The sequence below is a fragment of the Cyanistes caeruleus genome, chromosome 1, assembly GCF_971803275.1.
Source record: "Cyanistes caeruleus chromosome 1, bCyaCae1.hap1.1, whole genome shotgun sequence".
NCBI classification, from domain to species: domain Eukaryota; kingdom Metazoa; phylum Chordata; class Aves; order Passeriformes; family Paridae; genus Cyanistes; species Cyanistes caeruleus.
Window position 1 is genome coordinate 947,233 of NC_141701.1, and position 13,022 is coordinate 960,254.

A 13,022-nucleotide genomic window follows, 5' to 3' on the forward strand; every position below is an offset into this window, starting at 1 on the left:
GGGGACAGGGACAGGGACAGCGTGGGGACAGGGACAGCGTGGGGACAGGGACAGCGTGGGGACAGGGACAGTGTGGGGACAGGGACAGGGACAGCGTGGGGACAGGGACAGCGTGGGGACAGGGACAGGGACAGTGTGGGGACAGGGACACTGTGGGGACAGGGACAGTGTGGGGATGGGGACAGGGACAGTGTGGGGACAGGGACAGTGTGGGGACAGGGACAGTGTGGGGATGGGGACAGGAACACAGGGACAGGGACAGGGACACCATGGGGACAGGGACACCATGGGGACAGGGACAGTGTGGGGACAGGGACAGGGACAGGGTGGGGACAGGGACAGTGTGGGGACAGGGACAGCGTGGGGACAGGGACAGTGTGGGGACAGGGACAGGGACAGCGTGGGGACAGGGACAGCGTGGGGACAGGGACAGTGTGGGGACAGGGACAGGGACAGCGTGGGGACAGGGACAGGGACAGGGACAGGGTGGGGACAGGGACAGCGTGGGGACAGGGACACCGTGGGGACAGGGACAGCATGGGGATGGGGACACCGTGGGGACAGGGACAGGGACACCGTGGGGACAGGGACAGTGTGGGGACAGGGACAGGGACAGCGTGGGGACAGGGACAGGGTGGGGACAGGGAGAGGGACAGCGTGGGGACAGGGACAGCGTGGGGACAGGGACAGTGTGGGGACAGGGACAGGGACAGCGTGGGGACAGGGACAGGGACAGCGTGGGGACAGGGACAGCGTGGGGACAGGGACAGGGACACCGTGGGGACAGGGACAGGGTGGGGACAGGGACAGGGACACCGTGGGGACAGGGACAGCGTGGGGATGGGGACACAGGGACAGCGTGGGGACAGGGACAGGGACACCGTGGGGACAGGGACAGCGTGGGGATGGGGACACAGGGACAGGGTGGGGACAGGGACAGGGACACCGTGGGGACAGGGACAGCGTGGGGATGGGGACACAGGGACAGCGTGGGGACAGGGATGGGGACACCGTGGGGACAGGGACAGCGTGGGGACAGGGACAGTGTGGGGACAGGGACACAGGGACAGTGTGGGGACAGGGACAGCGTGGGGATGGGGACAGGGACAGGGATGGGAATGGGGACACCATGGGGACACCATGGGGACAGGGACAGGGACACAGGGACAGAAGGTGACACAGTGACACAAGAGGACACAGTGACACGGTGACCAGAAGGTGACATGGTGACCCAGGGAAGGGGACACGGTGACAGGAGGGGACACAGCGACACGGGGAGAGTGACACAGTGACACGGTGACACAGGAAGGATGTCACGGTGACACACGGTGACACAGTGACACACGGTGACACATGGTGATGTGAGGTGACACAAGGTGACACAAGGTGAGGTGACACAAGGTGACATGGTGACACAGTGACACACAGTGAGGTGACACACTGTGACACACGGTGAGGTGACACACGGTGACACACAGTGACAGTGACACAGTGACACAGTGACACAGTGACACACGGTGACACAAGGTGACACACAGTCACACACAGTGACACACGGCGACACAAGGTGACACAGTCACACACAGTCACACACAGTCACACACGGTGACAGTGACACAGAGTGACACACAGTGACACACAGTGACACACAGTGACACACAGTGACACACAGTCACACACAGTGACACACGGTGACACACAGTGACACACAGTCACACACAGTGACACACAGTGACAGTGACACAGAGTGACACACAGTCACACACAATGTCACACACAGTGACACACGGTGACACTCGGTGACACAGCGACAGTGACACACGGTGACACACAGTGACACACAGTGACACACAGTCACACACAGTCACACACAGTGACACACACTGACACACGGTGACAGTGACACACAGTCACACACAATGTCACACACAATGTCACACACAGTGACACAGAGTGACACACGATGACACACAATGTCACACCTGTTGGCGCGGCGGGGGCGCGGTGACCGTCCACATGTCGTAACAGCCGGGCAGCTCAAACGTGGTGACAACCTGCGGCCGGATGCTGCGCTGGGGACACCGGGGGGACAGTGTCACATGTGGGGACAGTGACACACCCAGGGACAGTGACACACAGCCAGGGACAGTGACACACCCAGGGACAGTGACACACACCCAGGGACAGTGTCACACGTGGTGACAACCTGCGGCCGGATGCTGCGCTGGGGACACCAGGGGGACAGTGTCACATGTGGGGACAGTGACAAACCCAGGGGACAGTGTCACACAGCCAGGGACAGTGACACACCCAGGGACAGTGACACACAGCCAGGGACAGTGACACACAGCCAGGGACAGTGTCACACCCAGGGGACAGTGTCACACGTGGTGACAACCTGCGGCCGGATGCTGCGCTGGGGACACCGGGGTACAACGTCACACCCAAGGGGACAGTGTCACACCCAGGGACACCCAGGGACAGTGACACACCCAGGGGGACAGTGACACACACCCAGGGGACAGTGACACACACCCAGGGACAGTGTCACACACCCAGGGGACAGTGTCACACACCCAGGGACAGTGTCACACACCCAGGGACAGTGACACACCCGGGGACAGTGTCACACACCCAGGGACAGTGACACACACCCAGGAGACAGTGACACACCCAGGGGACAGTGTCACACACCCAGGGACAGTGACACACACCCAGGGACAGTGACACACACCCAGGGGACAGTGACACACACCCAGGGACAGTGACACACCCAGGGACAGTGTCACACACCCAGGGACAGTGACACACACCCAGGGACAGTGACACACCCGGGGACAGTGTCACACACCCAGGGACAGTGTCACACCCAGGGACAGTGACACACACCCAGGGACAGTGACACACCCAGGGGACAGTGACACACCCAGGGGACAGTGTCACACACCCAGGGACAGTGACACACACCCAGGGGACAGTGACACACACCCAGGGACAGTGACACACACCCAGGGACAGTGACACACACCCAGGGACAGTGACACACACCCAGGGGACAGTGACACACCCAGGGACAGTGTCACACACCCAGGGGACAGTGTCACACCCAGGGGACAGTGACACACACCCAGGGACAGTGACACACCCAGGGACAGTGACACACACCCAGGGACAGTGACACACACCCAGGGACAGTGACACACCCAGGGACAGTGTCACACACCCAGGGGACAGTGTCACACACCCAGGGACAGTGACACACACCCAGGGGACAGTGACACACACCCAGGGACAGTGACACACACCCAGGGACAGTGACACACCCAGGGACAGTGTCACACACCCAGGGGACAGTGACACACCCAGGGACAGTGTCACACACCCAGGGGACAGTGACACACACCCAGGGGACAGTGACACACACCCAGGGACAGTGTCACACACCCAGGGGACAGTGTCACACACCCAGGGACAGTGTCACACACCCAGGGACAGTGACACACCCGGGGACAGTGTCACACACCCAGGGACAGTGACACACACCCAGGAGACAGTGACACACCCAGGGGACAGTGTCACACACCCAGGGACAGTGACACACACCCAGGGACAGTGACACACACCCAGGGGACAGTGACACACACCCAGGGACAGTGACACACCCAGGGACAGTGTCACACACCCAGGGACAGTGACACACACCCAGGGACAGTGACACACCCGGGGACAGTGTCACACACCCAGGGACAGTGTCACACCCAGGGACAGTGACACACACCCAGGGACAGTGACACACCCAGGGGACAGTGACACACCCAGGGGACAGTGTCACACACCCAGGGACAGTGACACACACCCAGGGGACAGTGACACACACCCAGGGACAGTGACACACACCCAGGGACAGTGACACACACCCAGGGACAGTGACACACACCCAGGGGACAGTGACACACCCAGGGACAGTGTCACACACCCAGGGGACAGTGTCACACCCAGGGGACAGTGACACACACCCAGGGACAGTGACACACCCAGGGACAGTGACACACACCCAGGGACAGTGACACACACCCAGGGACAGTGACACACCCAGGGACAGTGTCACACACCCAGGGGACAGTGTCACACACCCAGGGACAGTGACACACACCCAGGGGACAGTGACACACACCCAGGGACAGTGACACACACCCAGGGACAGTGACACACCCAGGGACAGTGTCACACACCCAGGGGACAGTGACACACCCAGGGACAGTGTCACACACCCAGGGGACAGTGTCACACACCCAGGGACAGTGACACACACCCAGGGGACAGTGTCACACACCCAGGGACAGTGACACACACCCAGGGGACAGTGACACACCCAGGGACAGTGACACACACCCAGGGACAGTGACACACCCAGGGACAGTGTCACACCCAGGGACAGTGACACACCCGGGGACAGTGTCACACACCCAGGGACAGTGACACACACCCAGGGGACAGTGACACACACCCAGGGACAGTGTCACACACCCAGGGGACAGTGACACACACCCAGGGGACAGTGACACACACCCAGGGACAGTGACACACCCAGGGACAGTGTCACACACCCAGGGACAGTGTCACACACCCAGGGACAGTGTCACACACCCAGGGACAGTGACACACACCCAGGGACAGTGACACACCCAGGGACAGTGTCACACCCAGGGACAGTGACACACACCCAGGGACAGTGACACACCCAGGGGACAGTGACACACACCCAGGGACAGTGTCACACACCCAGGGGACAGTGACACACACCCAGGGGACAGTGACACACCCAGGGACAGTGACACACCCAGGGACAGTGACACACCCAGGGACAGTGACACACACCCAGGGACAGTGACACACCCAGGGACAGTGACACACACCCAGGGACAGTGACACACCCAGGGACAGTGACACACCCAGGGACAGTGACACACACCCAGGGACAGTGACACACACCCAGGGACAGTGACACACCCAGGAACAGTGTCACACCCGGGGACAGTGTCACACACCCAGGGACAGTGTCACACACCCAGGGACAGTGACACACCCAGGGGACACTTTGGGGTGTTGTGGGGGTGTTACAGGCGCTCCCCGTGGATTTCAGGTGTTTGGGTGTTGGTTACAGGCGCTCCCCACAGGTTTGGGGTGTTGTGGGGGTGTTACAGGCACTCCCCACAGGTTTGGGGTGTTGTGGGGGTGTTACAGGCACTCCCCACAGGTTTGGGGTGTTGTGGGGGTGTTACAGGCGCTCCCCACAGGTTTGGGGTGTTTGGGTGTTGGTTACAGGCGCTCCCCATGGATTTGGGGTGTTGTGAGGGTGTTACAGGCGCTCCCCATGGATTTGGGGTGTTTGGGTGTTGGTTACAGGCGCTCCCCATGGATTTGGGGTGTTGTGGGGGTGTTACAGGCGCTCCCCACGGGTTTGGGGTGTTGTGGGGGTGTTACAGGCGCTCCCCGTGGATTTGGGGTGTTGTGGGGGTGTTACAGGCGCTCCCCGTGGATTTGGGGTGTTGTGGGGGTGTTACAGGCGCTCCCCATGGATTTGGGGTGTTTGGGTGTTGGTTACAGGCGCTCCCCGTGGATTTGGGGTGTGTGGGGGTGTTACAGGCGCTCCCCATGGATTTCAGGTGTTGTGGGGGTGTTACAGGCGCTCCCCACAGGTTTGGGGTGTTTGGGTGTTGGTTACAGGCGCTCCCCGTGGATTTCAGGTGTTGTGGGGGTGTTACAGGCGCTCCCCACAGGTTTGGGGTGTTTGGGTGTTGGTTACAGGTGGCCCCCATGGATTTGGGGTGTTTGGGTGTTGGTTACAGGCGCTCCCCGTGGATTTCAGGTGTTGTGGGGGTGTTACAGGCACTCCCCGTGGATTTGGGGTGTTTGGGTGTTGGTTACAGGCGCTCCCCGTGGATTTCAGGTGTTGTGGGGGTGTTACAGGCGCTCCCCGTGGATTTCAGGTGTTGTGGGGGTGTTACAGGCGCTCCCCGTGGATTTCAGGTGTTGTGGGGGTGTTACAGGCGCTCCCCAGACTTTGGGGTCACCCTGGTTTGTCCCAGCCCTGCTCTGGCACCGGGATCGGCCCCCCCGGGAACCTCCCACGGGGGGGGATGGGCGGTGCGGGGGGAGGGGGTTTGGGGTGTTTGGGGTTTGGGGGGTTTGGGGTTTCGGTTGTTTGGGGGGTTTGGGGTGTTTGGGGTTTGGGGTTTGGGGGGATTTGGGGTGTTTGGGGTATTTGAGGTACAGGGTTTTGTGGTCTCAGGGGCTGTTTCTGGGGTGTTTTGGGGTGTTTTTGGGGTGTTTTTGGGGTGTTTTGGGGTGTTTTTGGGGTCCCTGAGATGTTTTTGGGGTGTTTTGGGGTGTTTTTGGGGTCCCTGAGATGTTTTTGGGGTGTTTTTGGGTGTTTTGGGGTGTTTTGGGGTACCTGCAGCACGGTCAGGGCCCCGTTCTTGCCGTACCCCGAGCACAGGGAGGGCTATGGGGTGGTTTTGGGGTGTTTTTGGGGTGTTTTGGGGTGTTTTTTTGGGTTTTGGGGTGTTTTGGGGTGTTTTGGGGTACCTGCAGCACGGTCAGGGCCCCGTTCTTGCCGTACCCCGAGCACAGGGAGGGCTATGGGGTGGTTTTGGGGTGTTTTTGGGGTGTTTTAGGGGTCCCAGGGGTGTTTTTGGGTGATTTTGGGGTGTTTCTAGGATGTTTTTGGGGTGTTTTTGAGGTGATTTTGGGGTGTTTTGGGGTGTTTCGGGGTGTTTTGGGGTACCTGCAGCACGGTCAGTGCCCCGTTCTTGCCGTCCCCCAAGCACAGGGAGGGTTATGGAGTGGTTTTGGGGTCCCAGAGATGTTTTTGGGGTGTTTTGGGGTTATTTTGGGGTGTTTTTGGGGTGTTCTGGGGTGTTTCAGGGTGTTTGGGGTACCTGCAGCACGGTCAGGGCCCCGTTCTTGCCGTACCCCGAGCACAGGGAGGGCTATGGGGTGTTTTTGGGGTCTCAGGGGGTGTTTTAGGGGTCCCAGGGGTGTTTTTGGGGTGTTTTTGGGGTGTTTTGGGGTGTTTTTGGGGTGTTTTGGGGTGGTTTTGGGGTGTTTTTGGGGTCACAGTGGGTGTTTTAGGGGTCCCAGGGGTGTTTTTGGGGTGTTTTGGGGTGTTTTAGGGTGTTTTGGGGTACCTGCAGCACGGTCAGGGCCCCGTTCTTGCCGTACCCCGAGCACAGGGAGGGTTATGGGGTGTTTTTGGGGTGTTTTGGGGTGTTTTGGGGTGTTTTTGGGGTGTTTTGGGGTACCTGCAGCACGGTCAGGGCCCCGTTCTTGCCGTACCCCGAGCACAGGACGATCTCCAGGTCGGGCTCGGGGCTGTTCTGGAACTGCAGGAAACAGCGGGGTCACCGCGGGGTCACGGGGTCATGGCGGGGTCACAGCGGGGTCACAGCGGGGTCACGGCGGGGTCACCGCGGGGTCACGGCGGGGTCACCACGGGGTCACAGTGGGGTCACGGCGGGGTCACCATGGGGTCACAGCGGGGTCACGGTGGGGTCACAGGGGGGTCACGGCGGGGTCACAGGGGGGTCAGGGTGGGGTCACGGCGGGGTCAGGGTGGGGTCACAGCAGGGTCACGGTGGGGTCACAGGGGGGTCAGAGCGGGGTCACAACGGGTTCACAACGGGGTCACCGTGGGGTCACCGCGGGGTCACCGCGGGGTCACAGCGGGGTCAGAGCGGGGTCACGGCGGGGTCACAGTGGGGTCACCGCGGGGTCACAGTGGGGTCACGGCGGGGTCACGGCGGGGTCACAGTGGGGTCACAGTGGGGTCACAGTAGGGTCACGGCAGGGTCACGGCGGGGTCACAGCGAGGTCACAGCGGGGTCAGGGTGGGGTCAGGTTTGGGGTCAGGGGTCAAGTTTGGGGTCAGAGGTCAGGTTTGGGGTCAGAGGCAGGGTCAGCTTTGGGGTGAGTTTGGGGTGAGTTTGGGGTGGTTTTTGGGGTGGATTTGGGTTTTTGGGGTCTCTCACCTCCTCAGACAGGAAGGCCGGGTTTGGGCTGGGTTTGGGGGTTTTTGGGGTGTTTTTTGGGGTACATTTGGGGTTTTTGGGGTCTCTCGCCTCCTCAGACAGGAAGGCCGGGTTTGGGGTGAGTTTGGGGTGGTTTTTGGGGTGTTTTTTGGGGTGGGTTTGGGGGTTTTTGGGGTGGATTTTGGGGTTTTTGGGTATTTTGGGGTCTCTCACCTCCTCAGACAGGAAGGCCGGGTTTGGGGTGGGTTTGGAGGTTTTTGGGGTGTTTTTTGGGGTGGATTTTGGGGTTTTTGGGTATTTTGGGGTCTCTCACCTCCTCAGACAGGAAGGCCGGGTTTGGGGTGGATTTTGGGGTGGATTTGGGGGTTTTTGGGTATTTTGGGGTCTCTCACCTCCTCAGACAGGAAGGCCGGGTTTGGGGTGTTTTTTGGGGTGGTTTTTGGGGTACATTTGGGGTTATTGGGGTGTCTCACCTCCACAGACAGGAAGGCCGGGTTTGGGGTGAGTTTGGGGTGAGTTTGGGGTGAGTTTGGGGTGGTTTTTGGGGTACATTTGGGGTTTTTGGGGTGTCTCACCTCCTCAGACAGGAAGGCCGGCTCCCCCATGGCCGCGTTGGCGCAGGGCCCGATGTTGAGGATGCTGTCACACACCTGGGGACGGGGGGTACAGGTGTGACACAGGTGAGGTGACACACAGGTGACACAGGTGAGGTGACACAGGTGACACAGGAGTGACACACGGGTGACACAGGTGGGACACAGGTGTACCCCAGATGTCCCAGGTACCCCCCACATGTCCCCAGCTGTCCCCAGGTGTATCCCCAGCTGTCCCCGCTGTCCCCGCTGTCCTCAGCTGTACCCAGGTGTCCCAGGTGTGTCCCCAGCTGTCCCCAGGTGTCCCCAGGTGTGCCCAGGTGTGTCCCAGCTGTCCCCAGGTGTCCCCAGGTGTGCCCAGGTGTGTCCCAGCTGTCCCCAGGTGTACCAGGTGTGTCCCCAGCTGTCCCAGGTGTGTCCCAGCTGTCCCCAGCTGTCCCAGGTGTGTCCCCAGGTATCCCCAGGTGTGTCCCAGGTGTGTCCCCAGGTGTCCCCAGGTGTGTCCCAGCTGTCCCAGGTGTCCCCAGCTGTCCCAGGTGTCCCCAGGTGTGTCCCAGCTGTCCCCAGGTGTGTCCCCAGGTGTCCCCAGGTGTCCCAGGTGTGTCCCCAGGTGTCCCCAGGTGTCCCCAGGTGTGTCCCCAGGTGTCCCCAGGTGTGTCCCCAGGTGTCCCCAGGTGTCCCCAGGTGTCCCCAGGTGTGTCCCCAGGTGTCCCCAGGTGTCCCCAGCTGTCCCAGGTGTCCCCAGGAAAGTCCCCAGCTGTCCCAGGTGTGTCCCCAGCTGTCCCCAGGTGTCCCCAGGTGTCCCAGGTGTGGTACCTCGAAGGAGTAGGTTGCCAGCTGTGTCCCTGACGCCGCCTCGCTGCCGTAAACCTCGATCTCGTCAACCTCGTCCTGCGCCTGCGGCTTCCCCCCTGTGACAGTGACACCTGTGTCACACCTGTGTCGCCTGTGTCACACCTGTGTCACCCTGTGTCACACCTGTGTCACACCTGTATCACACCTGTGTCACACCTGTGTCACCTGTGTCACACCTGTGTCACACCTGTGTCACACCTGTGTCACCTGTGTCACACCTGTGTCACACCTGCGTCACCCCTGTGTCACCTGTGTCACACCTGTGTCACCTGTGTCACCCCTGTGTCACCTGTGTCACACCTGTGTCACCCCTGTGTCACACCTGTGTCACACCTGTGTCACCTGTGTCACACCTGTGTCACCTGTGTCACCTGTGTCACACCTGTGTCACACCTGTGTCACCTGTGTCACACCTGTGTCACACCTGTGTCACCCACCTGTGTCACACCTGTGTCACCTGTGTCACCTGTGTCACCCACCTGTGTCACCTGTGTCACCCACCTGTGTCACCCACCTGTGTCACACCTGTGTCACCCCTGTGTCACCTGTGTCACCTGTGTCACCCACCTGTGTCACCTGTGTCACCTGTGTCACCCACCTGTGTCACACCTGTGTCACCTGTGTCACCCACCTGTGTCACCCACCTGTGTCACCTGTGTCACACCTGTGTCACCCCCCTGCGACAGCGACACCCCTGTGTCACCCACCTGTGTCACACCTGTGTCACCTGTGTCACCTGTGTCACCTCTGTCACACCTGTGTCACACCTATGTCACCTGTGTCACCCACCTGTGTCACACCTGTGTCACCCACCTGTGTCACCTGTGTCACACCTGTGTCACCTGTGTCACCTGTGTCACCCTGTGTCACACCTGTGTCACACCTGTGTTACCCCCCTGCGACAGGGACACACCTGTGTCACACCTGTGTCACACCTGTGTCACCTTCTGTCACCCTGTGTCACCCTGTGTCACCCCCCTGTGACAGAGACACACTGTGTCACCTGTGTCACCCCTGTGTCACCCCCCTGGGACTTGGGGCATCCCCAGGTCTCCTCCCACCAATGACTGGGTGTGTCCCCAGGTGTATCCAGGTGTGTCCCCATGTCCCCCCAGGTGTTCCCAGGTGTGTCCAGGTGTCCCCCCAGGTGTTCCCAGATGTCCCTAGCTAGTCCCAGGTGTCCCCATGTCCCCCCAGGTGTGTCCCCAGCTGTCCCCCCAGCTGTCCCCATGTCCCCCCAGGTGTGTCCCCATGTCCCCCCATGTCCCCCCAGCTGTCCCCATGTCCCCCCAGATGTCCCCATGTCCCCCCATGTCCCCCCAGGTGTCCCCATGTCCCCCCAGGTGTCCCCATGTCCCCAGGTGTCTCTCACCTGCCCACGGCCCCGATGGCTCCGAGCGCTTTTTCTTCACCGGGGGCTCCTCCTGTGGGGGACAGGGACAGGTGTGGGGTCCCCAGGTGTCATTTGGGGGTCCCCAGGTGTGATTGGGGGTCCCCAGGTGTGATTTGGGGGTCCCCAGGTGTCATTTGGGGGGTCCCCAGGTGCGATTGGGGGTCCCCAGGTGTCATTTGGGGTCCCCAGGTGTGATTTGGGGGTCCCCAGGTGTGATTTGGGGTCCCCCAGGTGTGATTGGGGGTCCCCAGGTGCGATTGGGGGTCCCCAGGTGTGATTTGGGGTCCCCCAGGTGTGATTTGGGGTCCCCAGGTGTGATTGGGGGTCCCCAGGTGTGATTTGGGGTCCCCCAGGTGTGATTGGGGGTCCCCAGGTGTCATTTGGGGGGTCCCCAGTTGTGATTTGGGGGTCCCCAGGTGTGATTTGGGGGTTCCCCAGGTGTGATTTGGGGTCCCCAGGTGTGATTGGGGGTCCCCAGGTGTGATTGGGGGTCCCCAGGTGTCATTTGGGGTCCCCAGTTGTGATTTGGGGGTCCCCAGGTGTGATTTGGAGTCCCCAGGTGTGATTGGGGGTCCCCAGGTGTCATTTGAGGGGGCACCAGGTGTGATTTGGGGTCCCCCAGGTGTGATTTGGGGTCCCCAGGTGTCATTTGGGGGGTCCCCAGGTGCGATTGGGGGTCCCCAGGTGTGATTTGGGGTCCCCCAGGTGTAATTTCCACCCCCCCGGGTGTGATTTGTAACACTCCCAGTGTGATTTCACCCCCCAGGTGTTCCCCCCCCCCAGGTGTGTTCCCCCTCCCCCAGGTTTTCCCCCCCCTCTCCAGGTGTATTTTCCCCCCCCAGGTGTATTTCCCCCCTCCCCAGGTGTTTCCCCCCCCCAGGTGTGATTTCCCCCCCCCAGGTGTATTTCCCCCCCCCCAGGTGTTCCCCCCCCCCAGGTGTTTCCCCCCCCCCAGGTGTGTTCCCCCCCCCTCCAGGTGTTTCCCCCCCCCAGGTGTATTTTTCCCTCCCCAGGTGTGATTCCCCCCCCCAGGTGTGTTCTCCCCCCAGGTGTAATTTCACCCCTCAGCTGTATTTTCCCCCCCCCCCAGGTGTGTTCCCCTCCCCCAGGTGTATTTTCCCCCCCCCAGGTGTATTTTCCCCCTCCAGGTGTGATTCCCCCCCAGGTGTATTTTCCCCCCCCCCAGGTGTGTCCCCCCCCCCAGGTGTTCCCCCCCCCCCCCCAGGTGTGTCCCCAGCCCTCACCTGTCTGTCGGGCGCGTCCCTGGCGGTGCCGGCCGGCTGTTCCTGCAGTTTCTCGGTGTACCTGAGCAGGAGCGAGTTGCCCAGGCGGGACCCCAGGAACAGGTAACCGGGCTCCAGGGGAACCATCTGCGGACAGGTGGGGACAGGTGTGTCCGGGTGTTCCCAGGTGTGTCCAGGTGTACCCAGGTGTGTCCGGGTGTGTCCGGGTGTTCCCAGGTGTGTCCAGGTGTACCCAGGTGTGCCCGGGTGTGTCCAGGTGTGTCCGGGTGTTCCCAGGCGTGTCCAGGTGCCCCACAGGTCTCCCCATGTCCCCCCAGGTGTCCCCAGGTGTATCTCAGGTGTCCCCAGGTGTGTCCCCAGGTGTGTCCCCAGGTGTCCCCATGTCCCCCCATGTCCCCCCAGGTGTGTCCAGGTGTGTCCCCAGGTGTCCCCAGGTGTGACCCCATGTCCCCCCATGTCCCCCCTGCTGTCCCCAGTTGTGTCTCAGGTGTGCCCAGCTGTCCCCAGGTGTCCCAGGTGTATCTTAGGTGTCCCCAGGTGTCCCCATGTCCCCCCAGGTGTGCCCAGGTGTATCTCAGGTGTCTCCCCATGTCCCCCCATGTCCCCCCAGGTGTCCCCAGGTGTATCTCATGTCCCCCCAGGTGTCCCCATGTCCCCCCAGGTGTGTCTCAGGTGTGCCCAGGTGTCCCCATGTCCCCCCATGTCCCCCCAGGTGTCCCCAGGTGTATCTCAGCTGTCTCCCCAGGTGTCCCCATGTCCCCCCAGGTGTCCCCAGGTGTCCCTCAGATGTCCCTCAGATGTCCCCAGGTGTCCCCCAGGTGTCCCTCAGATGTCCCCAGGTGTCCCTCAGGTGTCCCCAGGTGTCCCCATGTCCCCCCAGGTGTGCCCAGGTGTCTCCCCAGATGTC

General features: G+C 61.6%; 1 protein-coding gene across 2 annotated transcripts in view; it reads right to left on the reverse strand.

Annotated features, from left to right (window-relative positions):
- CPSF1 (cleavage and polyadenylation specific factor 1) overlaps positions 1 to 13,022 on the reverse strand; it is a 99,863-nt gene that overhangs the window by 48,286 nt on the left and 38,555 nt on the right. For both annotated transcript variants that reach the window (XM_086875621.1, XM_086875625.1), the window contains exons 12-17: positions 12,116 to 12,241; positions 10,851 to 10,902; positions 9,440 to 9,534; positions 8,606 to 8,680; positions 7,305 to 7,385; positions 1,983 to 2,072 (exon numbers count right to left, since the gene is read on the reverse strand). In XM_086875621.1, coding sequence (XP_086731747.1) covers positions 1,983 to 2,072; positions 7,305 to 7,385; positions 8,606 to 8,680; positions 9,440 to 9,534; positions 10,851 to 10,902; positions 12,116 to 12,241 — 519 coding nt within the window. The remainder of the gene's footprint in view (positions 1 to 1,982; positions 2,073 to 7,304; positions 7,386 to 8,605; positions 8,681 to 9,439; positions 9,535 to 10,850; positions 10,903 to 12,115; positions 12,242 to 13,022) is intronic.